Below are 23,020 nucleotides of genomic sequence, written 5' to 3'. Positions count from 1 at the left end.
CCAAGTGGAAACTTTGTATCTCCATGAGGGTCTGCTTGCATCTGACCCAGCCTTTGATTGGCAGTTGGGGGGGGGGGGGAGTCAAGGAGGTCCGTCAGCAGTGTAAAAGGCACCCCAGGTTCTCTCCAGTGCTTCACTTAATTTGGAGTCAAATTACAAGCATGCTAGTGGGAATAATCCCAAGGTTGCTGAGCAGGACCGCAATATGGCAAAGTTACTGCGGAGAAAGAGGGACAGCTTTTAAATGATATACATGCTACGTGCTAAAAGATATACATGGAACGTGATTCTTTAAACAACAACAACACATTTCTGAGCTAGCTGGATCACCCATAGAAGAAATTAGAATGGCTGCTGCCGAGAGATGGGGGAACGGGTATGGGTCTGGTCATCTGATGTGTCCATGTCCAGGACAGCGTGCTACAAAGAAGCCTGAAAATAAATACTGAGATGGCCTAGCACCTGGATGCACAGAACACCAGTTAACCAAATGTTCAAAATGCTCGAAATGCATATATTCTATACAAGCCTTGCAAATGAAAAATAACAATTGGAGGAAATTGGGGTACCAACTGTTAACCTCCAGAGTTCAGGGGGAAAACAAGTTAGATATCTGCTAAAGTAAAACGGACAAGGTCTACTAGCCATGCAACAATTGTAGAAGATTGTGACCTGAATCTCAGTGGTTAAATCTGCCTCCCACCTGCTCAGTGCACAGACGCTCAATAACCCAATCAGCCAAGCACACAAGGTGAGATTAGAGTATTGGGCCAACCGGCACAGAGGTGGTCCACCACACAGCAATGGGCCAGCTGCCATTCCCAAGCGTCTGTGCTTTCAACCATGGCACCAGTTCAGTGCCAAGATCAGGGAGAATCCGTTCGCTTTCCCACAGTTCTCCCTCAGCCTTACAGAATCTCCCACAAGCCACAGCAGAGGACAGACATTCAAAACCTAAGAGGAAGGGGTTAGCCAGGTCAAGCATTTTCCACGCATTGGCTTAATTCAGCCACACAGCATCCTACGAGATCAGTTCAATGGTTACTCCTTTTCCAGATGAGGAAGCAGAGACACCGGAAGTGAAGCAGCTGATTCAACATGGCTGCTTGACCCACTTCCTAGAGTACCTAGCAACAGGTCCTTCCTTTACAGCAGTGACCACACTCAAAGAACATGGAAATGAATTTGACTGTCTGCTTGCACATGCCGCCTGAACCAGTCTTCAATTAAAAAAAAAAAAAAAACTCCACCTCAGTCAGAACAGCTATCATCAAGAAATCTCACAACAAATGTTGAGAGGACATGGGGAAAAGGAACACTTATTATGGGCGTGGGGTATAGATTAAACCACCCATTATGGAAGTCATTTTCCTCAGAAAAGTAAAAAATCTTCCAGATGACCCAGTTATCCCAGTCCTGAGCATATACCCAGAGTACTCCATGTCAACCTAGATATCCATCGACTGAAGAATGGACAGTGAGAACTTGCTGTATTATAAAATGGGGTATTATTCAGCTCTAAAGAAAAATAAAATCATAGAATTTGCAAAAGAATAAAGTTAGCATGTACAATGTCAACTGAGGACACTCAATCTCAAAAAGAAAGAGAATACATGTTCTCCCCCAGGTGAGGATCCTAGCCTGTGACGTCTGCACGCTCGTGCAGTATTGAACAGAGTGTGACAGAGGATGCTGTCATACATGACTGACAAAGGGTGGAAGGTGGGGGAAGGGCACACGAGGTGGGAAAGATGGCAGAAAGGACTGGTTTTCTAGTTTTAACTCTGCTGCCATGTTTTCTCTCGTTGGTTGTGAATGAGTGTATACAAATGTATTTGACAGTGGATGTGTAAGGTCTAAGTGAATCCCCATAGCTATATAATGGCCATTCTAACTATACAGAAGATCACTGAGATGCAGTTTGGAACTGGGCAAGGGTTTGAGTGGCTTCCTTCATCTACCTCCGCAATGGACACAATGAAGTGATGGGTTGTTGATGATGATGATGGTTTAAAAAGAAAAAAATGATAAGAAAGGGAACTTTTCATACATAGTTTTCACAACATCAGGGTTCTCCTAGGATATAACTTAGGGGGGAAAAAGTTGGGGAAGAGAAGAAGAGACTGCATCCCCATATTGTCATGGCTGAGAACACAGCTCACCGTGAGTCACATCCTTGCAGAGAAAGGTGAGGTTTGGCGATGGAGGATTCTGAATAGTGTAGTGAGCCCACTGCATGTTCCCAGGAAGTGTAACCCACAAGGATGCTGTTCTAGAGCACTCTTCCAGCTTAAAACCACAGTGACACCTAATAGACAAGCCACCCCACAGATGCTTAGCTCTGGGCAATGACCTAAGAAGCTTGAAGGCACTCCATCTGTGTTGCTCTGCCAGGTTCCTCCACCTGAGGGGGAAGAGAGTCCAAGGGACAGCAGAGGGTCCTACCAGAGTCACACCCTACTTCTTGGCCAGGTGTCCATAGACTCTAGAAACATCGAATCTGCCACTGAGACCTACAGAGTCTGTTCCGAGTCTAACCTCCCGAGGGTAAACTGCACCAATTGATGTACACATCGCTCACCAGGATGGTGTGGGAAAAGGCTTTCCGTGGTGCTGAACTCATCAGGTGTAACATACAGATTGTTGGCACACTATGTGTAAGGTCCCATGAGGTGTTGAAAGACGGGTATGGTAGTTCTACACGGTGAAAGGCAAACTTTATTTGTGGCTTTGAAGGGCTGTATTGTAGGTATGGTAGGAACTGACCTGTCTCGTTACCTAGAGTGCAGAAAAATGCCCGAAAAAGACAGGCTTAAAATATATCTGCTGACTAAATGAAGAGTGAATGCCAGGCAGTGGTGGTGAACACCTTTGACCTCAGCACTCAGGAGGCAGAGGCAGGTAGATCTCTGAGTTCAAGGCCAGCCTGGTCTGCAGGGTGAGTTCTAGGACAGCCAGGGCTATACCGAGAAACCCTCTCTCAAAACAAAAACAAAAACAGAAATAAAAGAAAAAGTCAAAAGAGTGAATACCTCAGTTACATACATAAATATATATCTCCATATATCTACCAGAAAAAGGCAACTCAGTCATGAGAATGCCCATCACTCTTTGAACTGGACACATACAAATACAAAATTAAATAAAGAGAAATTACTGCCTCCATGGCTCACAAGGCAGGTCAAGTCAGCAGTAAACCCAGGGTCAAGACTCCACAGGAGAGTTTTATTTGTCTGTTTATTTTCATTTGTTTTCCTGGCAAGAAATAAATTCTTAAAAGAATATTAAATAAAACAGTTAAAAATTAAATTTCGGAGGGTGCCCCAGACTCACCATAAGACCTGTGACTCTACCACCACCACCAACAGCAACAAACTTTTCTTATCAGAGGTCAACATTACAGTCAGTTTCAAAATGAAGCCTGTTCCTTCTGAAACTCTTAACTTCAAAACCCGCAGGGAATCTAAATATATAAATATATATTTATATGTAAATATATAGCACTATGCAAACATAAACAAGTGGGTGTTATTTAACTCACTGAGGAATTATCTGTTTGGATCTTTCAACACCATCTGTTCACCTATAGATCCCTCCACTCTATTTCGAAAAGCTTTCCAATCTCGTATGTCAGTTATTTTATGATCAGTTCTGCAAACAACTATAAAAAATATTTCTCAGATGCAAAACAGTGTCGATTGCGATAAATGCAGATGAAGCCCACGCAACGTCCACAGCGCCAGCCTGCTGCAATGCAACTGCAAAGGCACAAACACGTATGCGCTAAACTGGCCCCCTAACAGAGTACATCTCCTTTCCTGCCACTTGCAGTTCTTGGAGAAAAGTGAATGACCTCTGCGGTCCGCACTATAAGGAGTATAAATCACATCTCTCCAGCATCGCCTTACATGTGAAGTACCATAAGTGCAGCTTCGGGGAAAGCTGCTATTGATCCACGAGGCTATCCGCTATTGGCGATTACACAACACGACAGGCACAGCTCTTCATCCCTGCACCCATTTTTTTGCTGGAGAGCAGATGTGCTGGAGACTCCTCTTCCCTGGGTTCATCCTCATGTTTCTGCATCATTCTGCATCTGTGGGCCCTCCTCCTCCTATCTGGCCCCCTGTCATCCTTTTTGTTGAATACTCTTCTAGTCTCGCCAAGCTTTGGCCTTTTCACCCCTACAGTTAATTGATTTCTCACTGTGCACAAACTAGTATTGTGCATTTTAATTCTGTGAGGGTTATTTGCATTAATAAAAACCATAACTTGGTGGCTTTAGTAGAGTCACATCTAGAGATTTACATATTGATGGCTGAGAAACTGCTTGAGTACTCTGACTTGGAATCCAAAATAATAGATAGATAGATAGATAGATAGATAGATAGATAGATAGATAGATAGATAGATAGATAGATGGATGATAAATAAATGACAAGTAGCCAGATAATAGCAAATTCACAAGTGCCTGTCCTTTTGTGTGCCCGCCCACTGGTATGTTGAGGAGGAGCAGAAACAAGGTGCATATGACACCTGTGCCATGCAGCTTATATCCCAGTGGAGTATACAACAGGTACACAGTGTGCACCAGGGACACCATGTGACCTTCATGTGGCTGGTACACATGATGATCCTGTAAAAGCAGAGGAGGTGTGACCTAGATATTAAAGAACAGAAGTCTTAAAAGATAAGGAGGGACCAGCTAGGAGTAGAAGGCAGAGACAGCCTCGGGTCCCAGGCACCCAGTAGGCACTGAGAGTATATGAAAAGATGACGTGCTGCTGAGGCATCAGAGTAGCCGTCTGTATCTCAGTACCAACGTACCAAAGGACTGACAGAACACACAGCAAGGTCAGAAGCATGATGCTGAATCAAGGACCCGGAGCTCCTATAGCCTGAGAAGTTAATTGTGCAGGATGAGAGACCATGAGCTGGTTCAATTCTTCTCCATGCAGATAACTGGGTTTCCCAGCACTGTTTGTAGACGAAGATTACACATAGTACGCTAATGGTCCAGACTTTGCCCACACCCACTATACCACCACGGAAATCTTCCCACACGACATCATGACTAGTGATGTGCACACCCATGACATGGTCCACCCTTGTGACATCAGACGTGAAGAAAAGACCTCCTCAGGCCCCAGTGGTAGAATTGATGCCTCCAGGGGGGATTCTGCTACGCTGGGCACCAGGCTAAGTAGGGAGTGTGTGATCTTCAGATAGGAACCTTCTGTTGTCCATTGAACCATTGCCTTCCTCACGTGAAGGGACACAGTAGAGATGGACAGAGTGAATGCCTTCAAGCTGCTCAGGATGCTCCCAGAGCTAAGGGCCTGTGGAACAGTCAGTCTCTCATCCTATTGTGTTGTGGGTCTCGAGCTGGGAGACTGCTCTAGAACAGGGCAAATAAGGGGTGTTGTCCTGGCTACTTTTGTCTCAACTTGACACAGCCCAGAACCACTTGGAAAGAGGGAAATTCAAGTGAGAAAAATGCCCCGACCAGATTGACCAGGGGGGCATTTTCTTGGTTGCTATTGGTGGGGGAGGTCCCAGCTCACTATGGGTAATGCCATTCCTGAGCAGGTGGTCCTGTGTTTTATAAGAAGGTGCAGGCTGAGCAAACCATGAGGAATAAGCCACTAAGGAGCACTCCTCCACGATCTCTGCTTCAATTCCTGCCTCCAGGTTCCTGCTCCGACTTCCCGCAGTGAAGGACTGTAATATGAAAGTGTATAAGCTGAAATAAACCCTTTCCTCTGCAAGTTGCTTTTGCCATGGTGTTTACCACAGCAATAGAAACCCTTACGAAGGCAGGTGTGTTTCCTGAGAGTATCCAGTATGGCCACCAGGCTGTTCAGACAGCTTCAAAGAAAACAGAGTGGTGCGCACAACTCAGAGAAAACCATAGCTTAAACACATTAAGTGAAAACAACCCAGATTCAGAACAGTGGGTATAAACAGACATATCTGTGTCTGTGCTGCGGGCACAAGCAGACTATTTACGGAAGGGAAAACAGACTGAAGTGAGTGAGTAGTTGCATTGGGAAGGGACTGAGGGGCTGAAGATTGCAGCATCAGTTAGAAGAAAAATCAACTTTTCAGGAGACGCCCATTCATACTGTTACGTTGTTTGTAATGTTCGGCGCTACTTTTAAAAGTTTATTACCAATAAAATCATATATAATAAACTAATATAATGTATCACATATAATAAAATTAGTGCATTTCAGAGGAAAAAAATATGTAAAATCACCTAAAGAACTCAAAAGGTCTTGGGCTTTAAAAGGAATGACTGTGTCAACGGAATTGGTGCTAAGCAGTGAAGGGGGGTGGGGGGCATCTGCCTTGAGGATCCAGGCCTGACCATGCCCAGAGGGAGACAAAGCTGCCACCAAGCTTAGCCTAATGCTGCCAAACATGCTAACTGTAGAAGTAAGTGCCCTGGGCTCCAAGACCACTAAGCAAGCTGGCAGCCATAATTCACTCTTCTATAGAGATCTGCTTGCATAGAAAGAGATTCTCATGCCGACCTCCATGTTCTAGCACGTGTTATTATTATATAGACTCTTCATATGGCAACATAGTGGCAACTAGGGAGAAGGGAAGAAGAGGAGAGGGAAAGAAGGCTCCATCTTTGGGTGGGAGAGCCCCAGAGTAATTACTAGCAGTAGCCATGACAAAATCAGCATTTTGAAAAGGCCAGTGTACCTTCATGACCATTTTGGGCTATGGGGATACATGTTCCTAGAGTGGGTAAGTAGTCAGACGTGCAAACTAGGAGGTGACCACAGCATTTTAAGGAAAAGATGACGGTGATCGTGGTTAGATTGTTTTTAATTAATTAAGTATTTATTTGATACTTGTTTTCCCTCTCAGACTGTAAGCTCCCAAAGAAGAGGCAAGATCAGCATTTCTCATTGTACTCTGAGGACTTAGCACAGTGTTCCATGCAGACAGAACCCATAAATATTTCAAGAAAGGAAGGATGGGTAAGGGGGTTGCACAAAATGGATAGCAAAGCTAAAAGAAGTGAATAGGTTTGTTTAAGAAATGCTTTAGCAGTTGAATTGATACATGGATGACTACAGTAAATTAAAGAGAGAGTGAAATCCAGGTTTATAGCCTGTTTTCCTACATGGGTTGTGGTGTCATCGTGAAGGGAAGGGAAAACCATAGATGTGTTAGGGACCCTGACTATGAATTAAATTTGGAAGCGCTGAGAGTGGTGCACTATTGCATATCCAGACATAGGTCCAAAGATCATGACTGGAAGTTCCTGAGAACATGGATGAGATCTCATTAGCTCAAAGAAGGCAACGGGTGCCAATCCTGAGCATGGCGTAGCCCAGGAAGAGAAGCATCAGTGGTCAAAACGTCAAGGAAATCAGCCTCTGATGGAGAAATAGAAGAAGAAAAATGGACAGAAAGACCCAAGAGCACACCTGGGAGATGGACCACCATGGGGCCCATGGAGCTTCAAGGAGGAAGTGGTGACAAAGCCAAGTTCTGTTGGGAAGTCCCCTAGATTGGGGAAGAGTGCCACAGATTACAATGACCTGTTAGGATGGAGTGCAGGGAGCAAGAAAGGGGGACACACATGATAGGGGACACAGCTCAGTTCTGAGATCTGGCTTCAGTAGGGTGGAGCTCCTAGCATGGTTAACTGTACCACACAGTCCCCAACACCTGTGGCGATTATTTGATCCAAATGAAAGGGTTCAATAAGCAGAAAGGTAAGACTTGACCATGTTGACATGACATCTTCCATCATCACTGTCACAAAAGGTCAACCAGAAAGATGGGTGGGTTTGGAACCCTCCAGAGCCTCGTCCACAAAAGTTGGCCAGTCACGTGTCAACAATGTTATCAATAAACACACAGCACTGAGTTCTGACTCCATGCCAGCACTTAAGCTAGCTGGTGTAAGCACTCAAAATGCAGATAGATGGCACGTGTTAAGGATGTTATCCCCCACCCCACCCTGGGGAGGGAATCTCAGTTCTCTTAGTGGGAATCCTCAGGCAGGACACTGTCCAGTACAGCAGAGAGCTGACATGAGAGGGGTGGGTGACATAGAGAAATCCGAATGTCAGAATCCTGCCACCCATAGCACCATAGCAGGTTCTGGTAAGAATAAATAAATAAATAAATAAATAAATAAATAAATAAATAAATGAGCAGAGAGAGAGAGAGAGAGAGAGAGAGAGAGAGAGAGAGAGGAGGGAAGGAGGGAAGAAGGAAGGAAAAAGGAAAGAAGGAAGAAAAAAGGAAAGAAGGAAGAAGGAAGGAAGGAAGGAAGGAAGGAAGGAAGGAAGGAAGGAAGGAAGGAAGGAAGGAAGGAAGGAGACACCATGCTGTGACTAGCTGATCAAAAGCAAAGGAACAACGTAATCCTTTAAGGGCTAGTGTCCACCTAGGTCTCTACTTCTAGATTCAACACTATAGCCAGTAAGGGCCAAATGTTCCCTCAGAATCTCAGACCCAAGGTTGACTTAGATATATCAGCAATTCCAAAGTGGCACATACCCTCACTCACTGTGGTAGTTTCAACATGCCTTGGACATTGTTATTGCTGCTGTAACAAAGTACTCGAAGCTGAGTTGACTTGTTTTGCAGTTCCCAAAGCCAAGTCTCATGACAGCCATGCAGAACAGAAGTGAGAGGCACAGGGATACTGGCCCTCTTACAGCAACCCACCTTCATGGTCATGAATATAGTCACTTGAGACCTAACTCTGTCCCCTAAACCAAACTGAGTACCTCCAGAAACACCCAAGGTCACTCACGAGGTGTGACCACGATGGTCCAATCAGCTCACACTAGATTCCACCTCTCCATTACACAATAGGGACTGAGCTTCCAGCAAAAGACTCTTGAGGTCAGAACTCATGCAGTAGTCAAGCTCAAACCATCTTCCTTTCACTTCCATGGGAGTTCCTAAACCTGTTGTCTATGTGACCCTCACTTAGCCTCACTCAAAGAATGGCAGCTTAAATCCCAATAAAAAGCCACAAGAGGAAAGACCAAAGCACCCAGGCGTGCCTGTCAATTTGGAATGCTCTAAAGAAAATTTGTGAGAATAAGTCACTTTTGACATCGAAGTTTATTGTTCACAGTTTTGAAGGCTGGCAAGACCAAGATCAAGATCCCAGCAGATGCAGTGTCTAATGGGGCCTATGTTTCAGAGGTGGCACCTTCTGTGTCTGTCTTCACATTGTAGAAAGAAGCACTGAGCTATAGGTAGTCTCTTTAAAGGACATTCCTTCTATGCATGAAGGGTCTGCCACCTCCTGGCACCATCACCTTGGGGATTAAATGTCAACATGGGAAAATGAAGGGGGTTGAGTGGGTGGGGCAATCAGGCTCAAACATTCAAGCCACAGAACAAGGAACCCAGACAAGACATCTAAAGAGCGGAGCCTCCGGTAGCATCCTAGAGGACATCCTAGGACAACTGTGGAGGGAGACGGGATCCCACTAAACAGAGGAACCAACTTCTTAGCTTGTTTGGGGTTTGCTGTTTGCTTGGCTGGAGGAGTGTGTGGGTAGGTGGGTGGTTAATTTGGTAGTTTGTTTGTTGGTGGGTCAGGTAGCTGGCTGGCTGGCTGGGTTGGTAGTTCCTTGGTGGGTTTTGTGGTGCAGAGGGTTGAGCCCGAAGCCTTGAACACTCTAGCTATGCCTTCTACCACTGGGCCACTTCTGCAAACCCAGTTTGTTTGTTTTGGAGAGAGGTGCTTGATTTTGTTTTATTTTTATTTTTTAATCATACCCTGCCAGGGAATTTAAAGGTCACCATGTCAAGTTCTCTTGCTCACACATAACAAATGAGCAAGGCACCCTCAGTGAAGAAATAGGGCCCATGCACAGTGAGCCAGAGTCACATTTGGCGACAGATACATCTCTTATATCACAGCAAGGGACGCTGGAACCCATGAAGTAGAAAGAACCCCCACAACAAGTCTTAGGGGTTTCTGGTCTTATATTTATTTACTTAATTAATTAGTTGCTTATTTGTACATGTGCATGCATATGCCTGTATGTACATGCGCATGTGTCTTAAGTTCAGAGGATACTTGCAGCAGACAGTTCTGTCCTTCTACCACGTGGGTCCTGGGGATTGAACTCAGGCCCTCAAGCTTGGAGGCAAGTCATAATAACTGCTTAGTCATTTTGCTCTATCATCCTTGTTAAAATTATGAGTTGTTTTGTTTTGTTTTGTTTGTTTGTTTGTTTTGGTTTTTACACCATATTTCACAGGTCATTGGAAAACTCAAATCTCAGCATCTCTTGATTGAGAGCAATTTCCCTGTGTGTTGAAAGCTGATAAAATACTCAGAAGACAGACCGACATTCACAAACGCTTCACTCTGAGATGTCTCATCAGGTCCTGGGCAAGCAAGCAGCACAATGATTGGAATGAAAGTAAGAGAGTAGCTTCAGACAGCTAGCCTTCGGTGGCCGGGAGAGTTTCCTAAGTCACCATGATTCAACCTCAAGGGTTATACGGTGTGTTGTTTTATCAGAGATTTCTATATTCATAGTCACAGGCTTCTACACAAATATCATTTCTGGGGTCTATGGGTATGCGCAAAGATTACGGGAAAGGCTGAAGTGCTAAAAATTAATTGGTCTTTACTTTAAATAGAAAAGGAACTCTAAATAGAGTGTGATTAATAGCTTTACTCCCTATAAGGAGATTAAAAATTACTAAACTCACCCAAATTGTGTGTCTCTTGAGTACAAGAGACCACAAAGGAGATGAATGAAAGTGGGAGGGGGGAGGGGAAAGAACAGGATGAGACATCAGCCCACCCCCTCCACTGCCACATGCTAGATCTGAAAACCAAACCCAGGCAACTGCAGTTGAGGAGTCCCTCAAAGGCTGTCAAGGCCTCTTCTGCTTCAGGGTAAGGTTTAAGCCTATATGAGCAGACACCCAAAGTGCCCATTGGGTCCGTCTCAGGCAAACAGTCCTGCCTCAGAAGTGTTCTGTCGTTGGGAGTCTTGGACCTTGAGAACACACAGGGAAGGGGTAGCTGTTGAGTGCACCCTAAGGTTTGCTCACTGGCTTAGTTGCTGAGCTTGGTCTGCTGTCTTCGAGCACTGGGAAAGATGGCAGAAGAGAAGCCAGCGAAGAATGAATATGTAGTCTGTGGCTACAGGTTCTTCATGGACAATAGCGAACTTCATATAAAGGGCTGTAAGCCCCAACTATGACATAGGCCTCTCTGGTTTATGTTCTATGTGCACTCTCCAGGATCTGCCCATCATGCTAGTCCGTTTGGCAGTCCTCATCTGTCCCAAGTCATGAGGACTTTTCTCCATAACCCAATTTTATATAAGAACTGTGTGATGGAAGAGGACTGTGTATGCACATATTTTTTTTTATTACCAACACAAAAAAAGCATGCCTTCCCGTGTAAAGGTAAAAGCATTGCTTTGGAATCCCTAAAGGCCTGGGCCTCTTTAATTACACTGTCTCACACAGGGTGTGCTTGCACAGAGCTAGCCCTCCCAAGCTTGTCTCCAAAACTTCTCAAGTAGTGGCCTGGAGTTAGACCTCAGCCTAGAGACTAAAAACAGAGGAGAGGTCCCCAATGGAGAGGCCACAATGCTTACCTGGGTACAAGGAGATGGAATTTCTCGTTCCTGCAGGACCTTGGGGATTTTCCAGAGGGGGAAGAGGGCTGCAGGGTCCTTTCTCTTTCTATGGTCTTGATTTGAAGCAGCCTTTCTGAACTCTGACCTTGCCACCCCCTCATTAGACCAGCATTGCCATGCCAACAGCCTGAATAGCAACCCACACTCTAAAAGACACAGTTTGGGGGGAGTTCAGAGCAAAACAACGTGGCTGTGTCACTGCCACCCTCTAACCCAGAAGGTTTTCAGAGATGTACTGCTGACTCCAAGCACCATGTACCCACTTCTCCGCACAGTGCGGGTGCAAGGACCTTAGCATCCATCCCAAGCCCAAGCTTCGGTGAGCTTCAAAGCTAGGAGAAGCTTCTGTGAGCACCAGAACCAAAGCTCTTCACTTCCATGGAGCCCAGAGTCCCCAGGACCAGGTAAGCAGTTGGTGATGTCTCAGGCGGACTCCCAAAAGACAGAGCTCACCGTCTCCACTGTGAACTGGGTTTGAAACACATGAAGAAAGAACTGTGCGGAGAGCTGCAATAACTTCAGAAATATTCATGTGCTCGACTCAAGATCAATATTTATGATTTCCCAACCTCTTGGACATTCCATAGAGGAAAGTAAGTGAAGAGGAAATCCTGATGGAGTGGGGGTCTCTGCCTTTTTAATGGAGATCGACCAGCAGTCAAATGCAGGGCTAAAATTATCAGGCTGTTTCAGAGTCCAGATCTCCACCAGTTGGGATAGCAGGGTGAGATTGGTACTTTAAAATAGCTTGACAAAGTAGATCATGAATAATGACCGGGCAGGCAGCTATTAGTAATCTATGAGTCTAGGCTCTTTGGTGTTCTCTCTCTCTCTCTCTCTCTCTCTCTCTCTATATATATATATATATATATATATATATATATATACACCCCAAACAAAAATATCTGTCATCTATAAATAATCTCTTTCCTGAATTCCCTTACTGAATTATAGGAATCTAGCAAGAGGCACTACATACTAATGTTGCTCAGCAGGATGTCAGATACAATGCCGTGTTCTGCCTCATGGCTTTGGACCTACAAGAAGCACTCTAGAGACACAGAAGAGCCAACTTATGATGCCAGTGTATGGTATCCAATAATGGCTTGATAATGTTTCTCCCCCTGATAGATGAGGTCAAACCTGGGGAACTAACTCACCACTTAATGCAAAAAGAATTAACACAACAAGAAATTTATTTTCCCTTCCCCAGCTAGACAAAAACCCAAGGTTTTAAACTTCCATGGCCTAAATATAGTCAGAGATCATATGGACGGTCCCTAAGGGGAAAGAGATCTCGACCTTCAGCTGCTCAGCCCACTCTTCATCTTAGCAAATATCTTTACCGGGGAATATTGAAAGAGATACAACAAAAGGTTTATGGGAAAGAAGCAGCAAATGACCTTAAGCAGACCCACGCTCAGCACGAGGGAGCCATGACCGCGGGGCTTCAGCCTCCCACTGCTTACTTGTAACAACACATAACCCGGCTCTTCTCTTAACTCCAAGCACTCTGAATTCCCATAAGGAAGTATCACTTTTCAGAGAAGAAGAAAATCAAACACATTTTCCTGTACATTCAATGATGGGTGGTGGGAGAGAGTAGGGTCAAAAGGGTCACCGGGCTTTTGCATTGTCTTACCCAGTGCAAACAAAACAAGATTGAAGGTATGAAATAAAAAAAAAAAAAAAGAAGACTCCAAATGTCGGTGCTGAGCAGCGGTCTGGTCACACCTCCACTGTGTGGACAGAGAGGTTTCACCTGCAGGTTGCAAATTGTATTAGATAATGAATAACACTGCATTTATTAATAAACCTGGTGTGACTGGTGCAGCCACACACTCAAGATAAAACATATGGCTCTTAAGTGCAGGAAAAGACTGCAACCCAAAGTTCTAGAACCACACCAGGGAGCCTCAGAGCGAAGACCATACGGATGCCGTTGGCTGGGTCTTTGTAAAAGCCAGGATGTTTTAAACACAATTAATTGCAATAGCAAAGCTTATGAAGGTGCCGGGGCCAAAATCAATGTATTAATGGCAAAGCATTACTGTGCTTAACCAGCCAATAATAAAATGCACAGAGACGCTCTGGCAGCAGAAGCTGTGGGTTCTATTTGTGTTGTGCTAAGAGAAATAGATATTAGACTTGGTCCCAAACATTGCCCCCAATTCAGAGAATACCACCCAAGACGCTCAGAAAGAGATCCCTACTTGCCTACATAAACACAGGCCATATTAGAGTGTGTGGATTCCATGATGTAGGTTACTGAAGACTACAGACATGAACATTGGAAAAGCTTACCACAGGGAATTTGTTTTAACGATAGGTTAAGATGGTAAACCCATCATAACTACATATTTTACCTACCACTTGGGTGAGACTGTACATCTTGCATTTGACAGAATGGGGGTTTAAATGGCCATAATCCCAATAGTACTGCACCTTCGTGTGACATTGGTACTGTTTTAAAGATTAGTCTGGCACTACTGTGGTCTTAACTGTTGACAAACATCAATAGGTGCCGCTCTGCAAGGTGATGGACGCTGAAGCAAGCACTTCTAACCATCACACAGAGAAATCCAGATCAGCTTGGATCATAGAGAGTGTACAACAGACACTGTGACACACATTTCCAATTAATAAAGTAAGTCCACGGTAACTCTGACATGTCAAGTTGATTTCAACTTTGTATAAACACAGTATTCTACCCGTTAGCTAATCTATGCATATAGTCTCAAAATATTCTAGCTAAAACATGCATTATCTTTCCGTGTGAAGCTGTTGCTTTAGTAAGTTCTGAGAATGGATTACAGACGTGGATCCCATGGGCCAAGGCCATAGACATATAACTTCATGGATACACAAATAAACTAAACTTCTAGTCCAGAATACATTGAGAATAGCACTGGACCAAATAACAGAGTATGTGAAATGTGTCATTTGGCTCCAACTGTAGCTCGTACTGTAGCCACCCACCAAGTTGTTCAAACAAATATTATCACGTAGGGAAAGGGGCACAGATGGTATCCTATACGGCTGAGGATGAAACTATCTCAACTATTGATATTATTTTGAGTTCAAAATAATTGGTGCTTTCCAAAGAAGCACTGCAATACAGTTTACAGATACTGCTCGGATAGGCTCAAGTGGCACCAGGAGGCTAAGTAGACAGAAATGCCTTCTTGCAGACCTTGCCTCTCCCTAGCCTGGTGGATATTACCAACCTACTCCTGCATCCTGGACACTCAGGCACATGGAGTTCTAAGTTCTCCCAATACCAATGGATTTCTAAATAAAGCCAGAGTAGGAACTGAAACATCACAATACACTTGTGTGTGTGTGTGTGTGTGTGTGTGTGTGTGTGTGTGTGTGTGTGTGTGTGTGAAGTAACAACAACTGCAAGAAAGCCATAGCATGCTCTGCCCCAAATGTCAGTTTCTGGCATGCATCAGGCAGAAGGCTCTGGAACCTCGGCAATACTGCTTTTGGGTTTAGAGATGCTTTCTTCTTTTCAGCTGATCTTAAAATGTTAAAGTAAAGCAACCGAAGTGAGAACCAAGCGCTGCGTCTCATTTCTCTCTTCATTCGGTGTCTATCGTTGGATTTTTAAAAAGGCTGTGTCAATGCACCTTCCAGGTCTCCAGCCACCGAAAGGCTCTGAGTTGCTTCCACAAGGCCCCTCCATCTGACTGACATTACCTTCGGAAAGGCATGAGTTCTGAGAAAGGCCACAGACTCTTTGGATAAGCCCAGCCCAGGACAGGCACATACCTACCCTAACCTCCCACTGTGCTGCTGCGCTACTTGTCAAAGACTGGGAACCTAGCACCCTGGTCTCCACTGTTCACAGCCGGATTGGCTCAGCTATGCCAGGCCTGCACGCTCCACCTTGCTCTGCCATTCTTTCCTCACACCGGAGGCCTGTAGTGTAACCATCAGTAGCAGAACGGCAAGATTAGAAGGGGCTCCTACTTACATTTAAAAACCAAAACAGGTTATCTTGACTCCTTTGGCACTGGCAGCTGCATTGGCAGAAAACACCCTTGTACATTGGGGGAGGGGGTGCATGCGCACTCGCCAACCGGAAGGCCACAGCCCAAGCCCTACTTACAAGGCTGCCTTTCTCAGTCTCAATCACCCAGGAAACTTAGCTTTATAATCCTCTACACAGATGAACAAAACCTTCTGTTCGTGAGACATAAAATGGCAAGATTGCAGAGAAGGGACAACAGCAGTGTGCCCAACACAGGTGACCTAGAGAAAGGACGGTTGAGTTCCTGCTTGGCAGGGTATTCGTCACAAGACACCCAACAGAGAGAAAAGAAACACATTTCTGTTTCTCCACTAAGCTGGGACAAGCTGTAACCTTTCTAGGGACAAGGCTGAAGCTACCATCCGTCAGTGTGCACATAGCTTGCTGTTTAGCCTAGTCCTGGGGAATTTTTCAATGGGCAATTAAGATTTATAATCCAAATGGTCTCAAAATCGTATCTCTGAGAAATCAGGTCCAAATTAAATCAGCCCAGGCTTTTAGCCCTTCCTGTGATCGCATTTTCTCTCTTGAGCGAGTGCTTTTCGACACTCAGAACTTCTCCTCTTACAGGGCATCCTCAAAGCATCTCTGGCTGCAATCTCTGAAGCAAAATCCAATAGATGAGATGGAAAAGGGGGAACAGGACCAGTCAACTCCAAGCCTCGGGAAAAGATGTTAAGGGAGAGACCCTCACTTCCTCCAACCAATTCTTGAAAATGAATAATTTTAACCTCCTTTCTGGTTAATATCACTGGAACTTCTCTCAACACACACACACACAGTATATTTTACCAAACAAAAATGTTCCAATATAATTATCGTATACTGAAAGCCTAAAACACACCCATCAGAACTTTGAAATGAAAATGCACGCAGAATTCCTTCCCAGGAACATAATATATACGAATTTATGATTATATTTCTGTCTATATGGAATTTTAGAGTCCCACTCTTCACCAACTGACATCCGTAAGCCAGTGAAACAGACAGAGAAGTGACAGGTACCCCATCTCTCTGGTCTCTGACTTCTTGCCATGTGTGGGACAGCATCTGTCCCAAACATACACCTGCCTGATTCCTGAGGTGGGGACAGGAGAAAAAGTAAAAGGAACTCACATTTCCGTGATGTTCTCCGGGTCAACGCTGTTAGGTTCCAACCTCGGGAATGCCACGATGCCTGGAGAAGGCTCAGTACACCAAATCCTAGCGGAACTGCATTTGCAGGACGTCGGGCAGGCGAGAGAGGCCCTCCAGAAGCCCAAGACCAGCAGGCATAAGCCCCAGAGCCGCGCCATGGCGGGTCCATGCCACTTCAGCCAGGGCGACATCCCGAGCTGCCAGTGCCAGTCAGTCGGAGTGCGTGTCCCTACGCTGAGCCAGGCGTCCCCCGCCGGAGGGGGGAGGCCTTCCCTGCGCCCTCTTGCTGCTTGGTGCTGGTGGCCTCCCGCGGAGTGGAGCGTACCAGAGGCTGAGCCTGTCGGTGCTGGGGCTGAGCAGGTTGGCGCTGACCAAATGGTTCACAGTGGCTGGGACATCGCGGGCCGCTGCTCCGAGCCACAAGGCGGCTGCATAGTCCTATACGCCAGGCACCACTCGGTGGATCTCCCTGGACTCTTTGGGTCGCAGAACCGCTAAACCGGCACGAATATCGATATCGGTGCGCACCTCAGGGCTGAGGACAAACAGACATGGATGAGACTAATAGACCCCACACACCACCAACTGGGACACAGTCCCTCCGCGCTCTCCTCACCCTGAACCCCAAGCCTGGAGAATGAATGTCTGAGTGCCCAGCTCCCGCCCCGCCATCAACTTGCCCCTTAGTGCCCCCCCCCCGTGTGCCCGCCCTCCCTTCAAGCCTGAGGCCGAGGCATGAGAAGTCGGTAACGGGTCTTTGAGAGCAGATTCCATGGCATAGGCCAAGCCAAGGACCCTCCAAAGAGGCTGCGGCAGCGCTGGGGCCCCAATGATGCTGCAGAATCCTCCCCGGCCGCTGGGCGCGGGGGGAGAGGGGAGGTGGGCAGGTGGCGCGGCACATCCCACCTGGGGAGCAACTGCGGTAGCAGGACAGTGCCGGCCCAGGCCACCGAGGACTGTCCGCGCGGCTTCCCCGGCCTCCCGTAGCAAGCGCAGGGAGCAGAGCGCTGCAGAAGCAGCAACAGCAGCTGAAGCAGCGACTGGGCTCTAACCGGCGGCCGCCGCCGCCGCCGCCTCTGCTACTGCTGGCGAAGTGACGTGAGGGCTGACGCAGAGCAGGGGCAGAAACTCCAGAAAATTAGTATGAAATCCAAAAACACACACGCTCACACACGCGCGCGCGCACACACACGCACACACGCATAGCATAGCACCCTCCAGACAAAAGCAAGGCGGAGGGGAGGGAATCTGGGGGCGAGCGGGGAGGAGGAGGCTTGGTGCCAGCGGCCAGGCGCAGACAGCAGCATGTGGGAGTTCACACTCGCGCGCACGCACACACCTTGGCGGGGTAGCTGTGCGGGTGTGCATGTGTGCGCGTGTGCGTGTGTGTGCCCCCTTTAGACCCCGGTACATCTAAAATGCAGCGATGCTTCCTTGGTCCCTAATTCTTACATCTCTTCCACATCGCAGTACAGACTAGCTCCCCCTTTTTTAAATGGAAGCCCTGTTTGGTTAGGCTCTGAAAAAAATGCTCTGATTCGTATTGTAGGAATCCTCCCTTTTCCTTTTCCTTTCCCTCTCCCTCCCCGCCGCGTTCTTCTTTCTCACCATGCTCATAGGGGAAAGCAAGCTATTTCCAAAATATAGGGAAGACAAGCTACACCCCGTACAAAAATAAATATATAGCGCTGTACGTTAGTAACCAAGGACCATTGCCGGGTTCCGGACTACCTATTTAGGGGTGGATGGTTCCAAAGCTCTCCTGATGGGGTTTCTGCCAAGAGAGAAGTGTAGACAGCCTGCAGACACAAGTGTAGCTCTGATGGATCTTTCTCCTGCCGTTTGCGCCACAGAGAGAGCCCTGCGTGGGAAGGGAGCGCGCCGGCCGCGCTGTGGGTTCCCTAAATGCTTTGCACCGACCCTGGCCTGTGGAATGGATGGCTCCGCATCATCTTCTCTTATTCCTTAACCTGGCAGGATGCAGCCATTTGAGGATCACAGCTTCACTCCCCGCGACACCCACCCGCACGCGGAGCACCCAAGCCCCTGTCCCCTGCCCTGCCGTACCTTGCGCGTGTTCGTGTGCGCGCGTGCATGTGCGCCAACGTGTACCCTGCACCCGCGCTGCCCGAGGCAGGATGTGCTTCCAGCTACCGAGAGGCCGGGCTCCGGCAGCGCCCTAGAGTCTCAGTGGGGACACGTGAGATGATTCCGGAGGGTCGAGTGACAAACGTGCGGGTGCAGTTAAATGGTCGCTGCGGGCCATTCGCGAGCCTGATCTGAGCCTCCTCTCACCATTTGTAGCTGCGACCGCCCGCACATCCGCAGTCATTTAAAAGGGAATCTGGTAGATGCGCCGCAGTGCCTGACACTTTCGAGGGCTCTGGTGCCCCCGCGTGGGGAGAAGAAACCCAGCACGCTCCGGTACCTCGGGCCATTGCTACCACCGCATTAGGAACTGCGCTACCGGCGCACTGCAGCTCCAGATGCGCAACCGCCGCGCTGTGTGCACATTGCTACCCAGGCAGTGCGCCTCTCACCAGATCCCTACAATCTCCTGCCTCTGAAGTCCTCCACGCACCACAAGACAATGCGCTGGAGTCCAATTTAAGACATAAGAATAGTCATCCAACTGCCCGCAAAAGGCCAGAAATGAGAAGGATGATGTCAGGGGAAATGTTTGGGTCTTCGCACAGCCTTAAACATCACTAAGAAATAAAATCAATCTAGCAAGATTTTCACATAGATGTCATGCACCAGGGATAGAAATATAATCCTTACACATTTAAAACACCCGGCCGGCCGAGGCCTGGAGCAAAAACCAGCAGGTCACCTCACCCCCTTCCCTGAGCCCTGATACACCTTGGGGGCTTGGACCACCCAAGCTTCAGATAACTTCTCAGTTCTGCCTGCCACCTTTGCTGCTGTGGCAAGGCACAGAACCCCAAAGCTAAGACATCTTTGTCCAGGAGACACAGTTGTGCTGCCAATGTTCTTTTAGGGAGACTTTTCCAGACACATACACGTGCGTGCGCGCGCGCGTACACACACACACACACCTTATTGTGTATGTGTGTGGGTTACCAAATCAAGGGTATCAGAGGAAAGCTGATTTTCTCCTTCCATCACGCGTCCTGGGAGCAAGGTGAGATCAGACCAAGTGTCTACTCACTGAGCCATCTCTCCTTCCATTTGCCAGTGTCTTTTGTGGAAAAACCCCTAGGAACACTGAAGAGGAAGGGAGGAGTAATTACTGCCCCACTCCCGCCCCTGCGCACTCATGCGTGCCCCAGACTCATGCCTACTCTCACTCCATTTTTTCTCAGAAAATGTCCATTTCTATGATGGTGGCTACAGTATTGACGTGGCATCCAAGACTGGCAGAGTTTGTGTGGTTTATAGACAGGAAGAGTCTAATGAATGCTGGAATATTTGCAGGATTTGTAGAACGAGTACATGCTACTGTTACGTGCCACTTCAGTTAGGATGGGCTGCCCACTTCCTGCTCCCCGTTCCTTGGGCCACCGTCTTGTCTTGGTCCACACTATTTTGTCCTTTCAACAGACTGTTTATGGAAACGTTGAAGAGGCAGGAATGATTATCAACTGTGTTTATTAAACTCGCTCCAGATCACAGTAGGCATGTTTAAATATGTGCTCAATGGCAAATACAATAATTTGAATTTGAAGCATGCCTCACCTAATCTCTACCACAGCCAGCCCTCTGTGTGAGCTTTCCTGGACACAGTTCCTCTTGTCCTGCAGTCCTGTACTCCGAGTTCCTCTAGTAGCCAGGTAAGTCCTTCACTGGGCTTGGGGGGGGGTTGTTCTCTCATTCACAATGGTAATACCATGAACAATAACAGGACACACGATAATGCTCTCTTAGCTTATAAACTTGAAGATCCATATCAACTTTGAGACCAGAAAGCTGTTATACAAAGACAAAACTCCACTAACTTTTGCTTCTGACTGAGGATTGGTCTCTCAACCAAACAACTAATAATACATAAGAAAGGACTGGGTTGTTTAAGCAAATGGGCATCGGACAACAAAGAAAGACTGTGGCAGAGTCAAGGGAAATCAAAGTGAGCAGAAGGCTCCCAACAGGAGAGTGTATGAAAGCTAAGAAGTCTCCATCTTGATTAGCATATTCAGAGGTGAAACCGCCTGTAGCCAGGGGTAAAAGCCCTGGGCAGATGCAAAGGAGCTATATCAATCCCTGCAGAGACGCAAAGGAATTATGGCAATCCCTGCGCAGACACAAGGCATCTATGCCAATGAAAAGAATCAAAAGTAAAAAGTGAAATCACAGCACATCAGAATTTGTAGGGAGCCACTGAGCCAGCCGTTAGGAAGAACGCTACAACACTACACCCCAATCCTGGAAAAGAACAAATGTCCCTAGTCAGTGACATTGACTTTGAGTGTTGGGACCTGTAAAAGAACAAATTATCACAAAGAAATCCAAAGAGATGGAATAATGCAAACCAGAATGAAAAAAATAGCAAAAACACGTAAAAAAAACAGCTCTTTAAGATGAATAACATTGATAGACATCTGGTTGGGCCAATCAGGAAAGAAAGAAAGAGAAAGAGAGAAAGAAAGAAAGAAAGAAAGAAAGAAAGAAAGAAAGAAAGAAAGAGAGAGAGAGAGAGAGAGAGAGAGAGAGAGGAACAAAGAAAGAAACAAAGAAAGAAACAAAGAAAGAAAGCAAGCAGGCAGGCAGGCACTGGGGGGAGAGCAGGAGAGATGGTGCAGAGGCTCTGGTTTACTTCCCAACATCCAGAGTCACATACTATGGTCAGCAACCCACTGCCAGGACTTCTGATGCCCTCTTCTGGCCGCCTGAGGCATTACATGTGCATGGTGCATATACACTCACCCAGGGAAACACACAAAGTGAAAATAAATCAATATTTTTTAAAAGGGAGAGAAATGAAATAATGAATTCAACAAGAAACCCCAGATGATTTATAAATATTAACAAAATCACACAAGTATACTGTGAACAACAACAACTACACACACACATAAACACACACACACACAAAATTGATGACACAAATAACAACATTCTCTATACAGGAAACAGATAAACTGAGTAGTCCTGATCTTACGCAGATCTTTAGTTCATCTTTTAACATCTTCCCACTTGGGTCTGGAGAGATGCTCGGTGAATAAGGATGTATGCTATGCAAGCATGAGTTCAAATCCCAGAACCTACATAAATGGCTGTGCATGACTACAGCCCCAGAACTAGTAGAAACACGCAGTCCTGAAGAGCCCACCAGCCAGCCTAGACAAGAAGGTAAGCTTCCTGCTCAGTGAAGATTGTTCCAAGGCAATAATTCACAGAGTGAGGGAGAAATACACCCAGCATCTCGCTCTGGCTTTGCGTATGTGCATAGTTGTACACCCACATGCATATACCACCACCACCCCACTGCACATGCACACACACTCACACACACACACACACACACACACACACACACACACACATCTTCCCACAGAGAAAGTTCTAGTCCCAGATAACTTCACTAATTCTACAAGACATGGCAAACGATAGCAAAACTACCCACATTCTTCCAGAAAATGGAGAGGAACATTTTCCAGTGCATTCTATTAAGTCAGCATGGATGTTGTCTCAGTTAGGGTTTGCATTACCATGAAAAGACACCATGACCAAGGTTCTTATAAGAGACAACATTTAATTGGGGTTGGCTTACCAGTTCAGAGGTTCAGTCCATTATCATCATAGCAGGAAGCATGGTTGCATCCAGGAGCTGAGAGTTCTACATCTTCATCCAAAGAAAGTCAGGAACAAAATGACTTCCAGGCAACAAGGAGGAGGATCATGAAGCCCACCCCCACAGTGACACACTTCCTACTCCAACAAGGCCACTCCCTGGGTTAAGCATATCCAAACCACCCCAGATGTGGTGTGCAAACCGAAGTGGTTGTACTGATTCCCGTTCTAGCCAACACACCCTAAGTATTCGCCTTTCTCCTGCTTTATTGCCTTGCTAGTATCTCTCATTATTTTGGTCTTCTTAATTAAAGCCATTCCAGCTGAGGTGAGATAGTGTCTCAGTGGCTTCTGATTGCTGCTGTGACAAAGTGCCATGACCAAAGCAACTTATAAAAGAACATGTTTGATTTAGAGCTTGTGGTTCCAG

The 23,020-nt window shown here is 46.4% G+C and overlaps 1 protein-coding gene across 9 annotated transcripts in view; it reads right to left on the bottom strand.

The window, feature by feature from the left end:
- Positions 1 to 19,287, bottom strand: part of Ntrk2 (neurotrophic tyrosine kinase, receptor, type 2) — a 327,499-nt gene extending 308,212 nt beyond the window's left edge. For 2 of the 9 annotated variants that reach the window (NM_001282961.1, NM_008745.3), the window contains exons 1-2: positions 18,907 to 19,190; positions 16,819 to 17,374 (exon numbers count right to left, since the gene is read on the bottom strand). In NM_001282961.1, coding sequence (NP_001269890.1) covers positions 16,819 to 17,030 — 212 coding nt within the window. In that variant the 5' untranslated portion in view covers positions 17,031 to 17,374; positions 18,907 to 19,190. Of the gene's footprint in view, positions 1 to 16,818; positions 17,375 to 17,745; positions 18,301 to 18,570 lie in introns of those variants that run through there. The other 7 variants (XM_030247188.1, XM_006517149.4, XM_030247189.1 and 4 more) reach the window with 7 other exon arrangements.
- Positions 19,288 to 23,020: the final 3,733 nt, after the last annotated feature.

Source organism: Mus musculus, chromosome 13, assembly GCF_000001635.26.
Source record: "Mus musculus strain C57BL/6J chromosome 13, GRCm38.p6 C57BL/6J".
Classification (NCBI taxonomy): Eukaryota; Metazoa; Chordata; class Mammalia; order Rodentia; family Muridae; genus Mus; species Mus musculus.
Note: the sequence above shows the minus strand (reverse complement) of the source record. Positions and strands in the feature narration are given on the sequence as shown.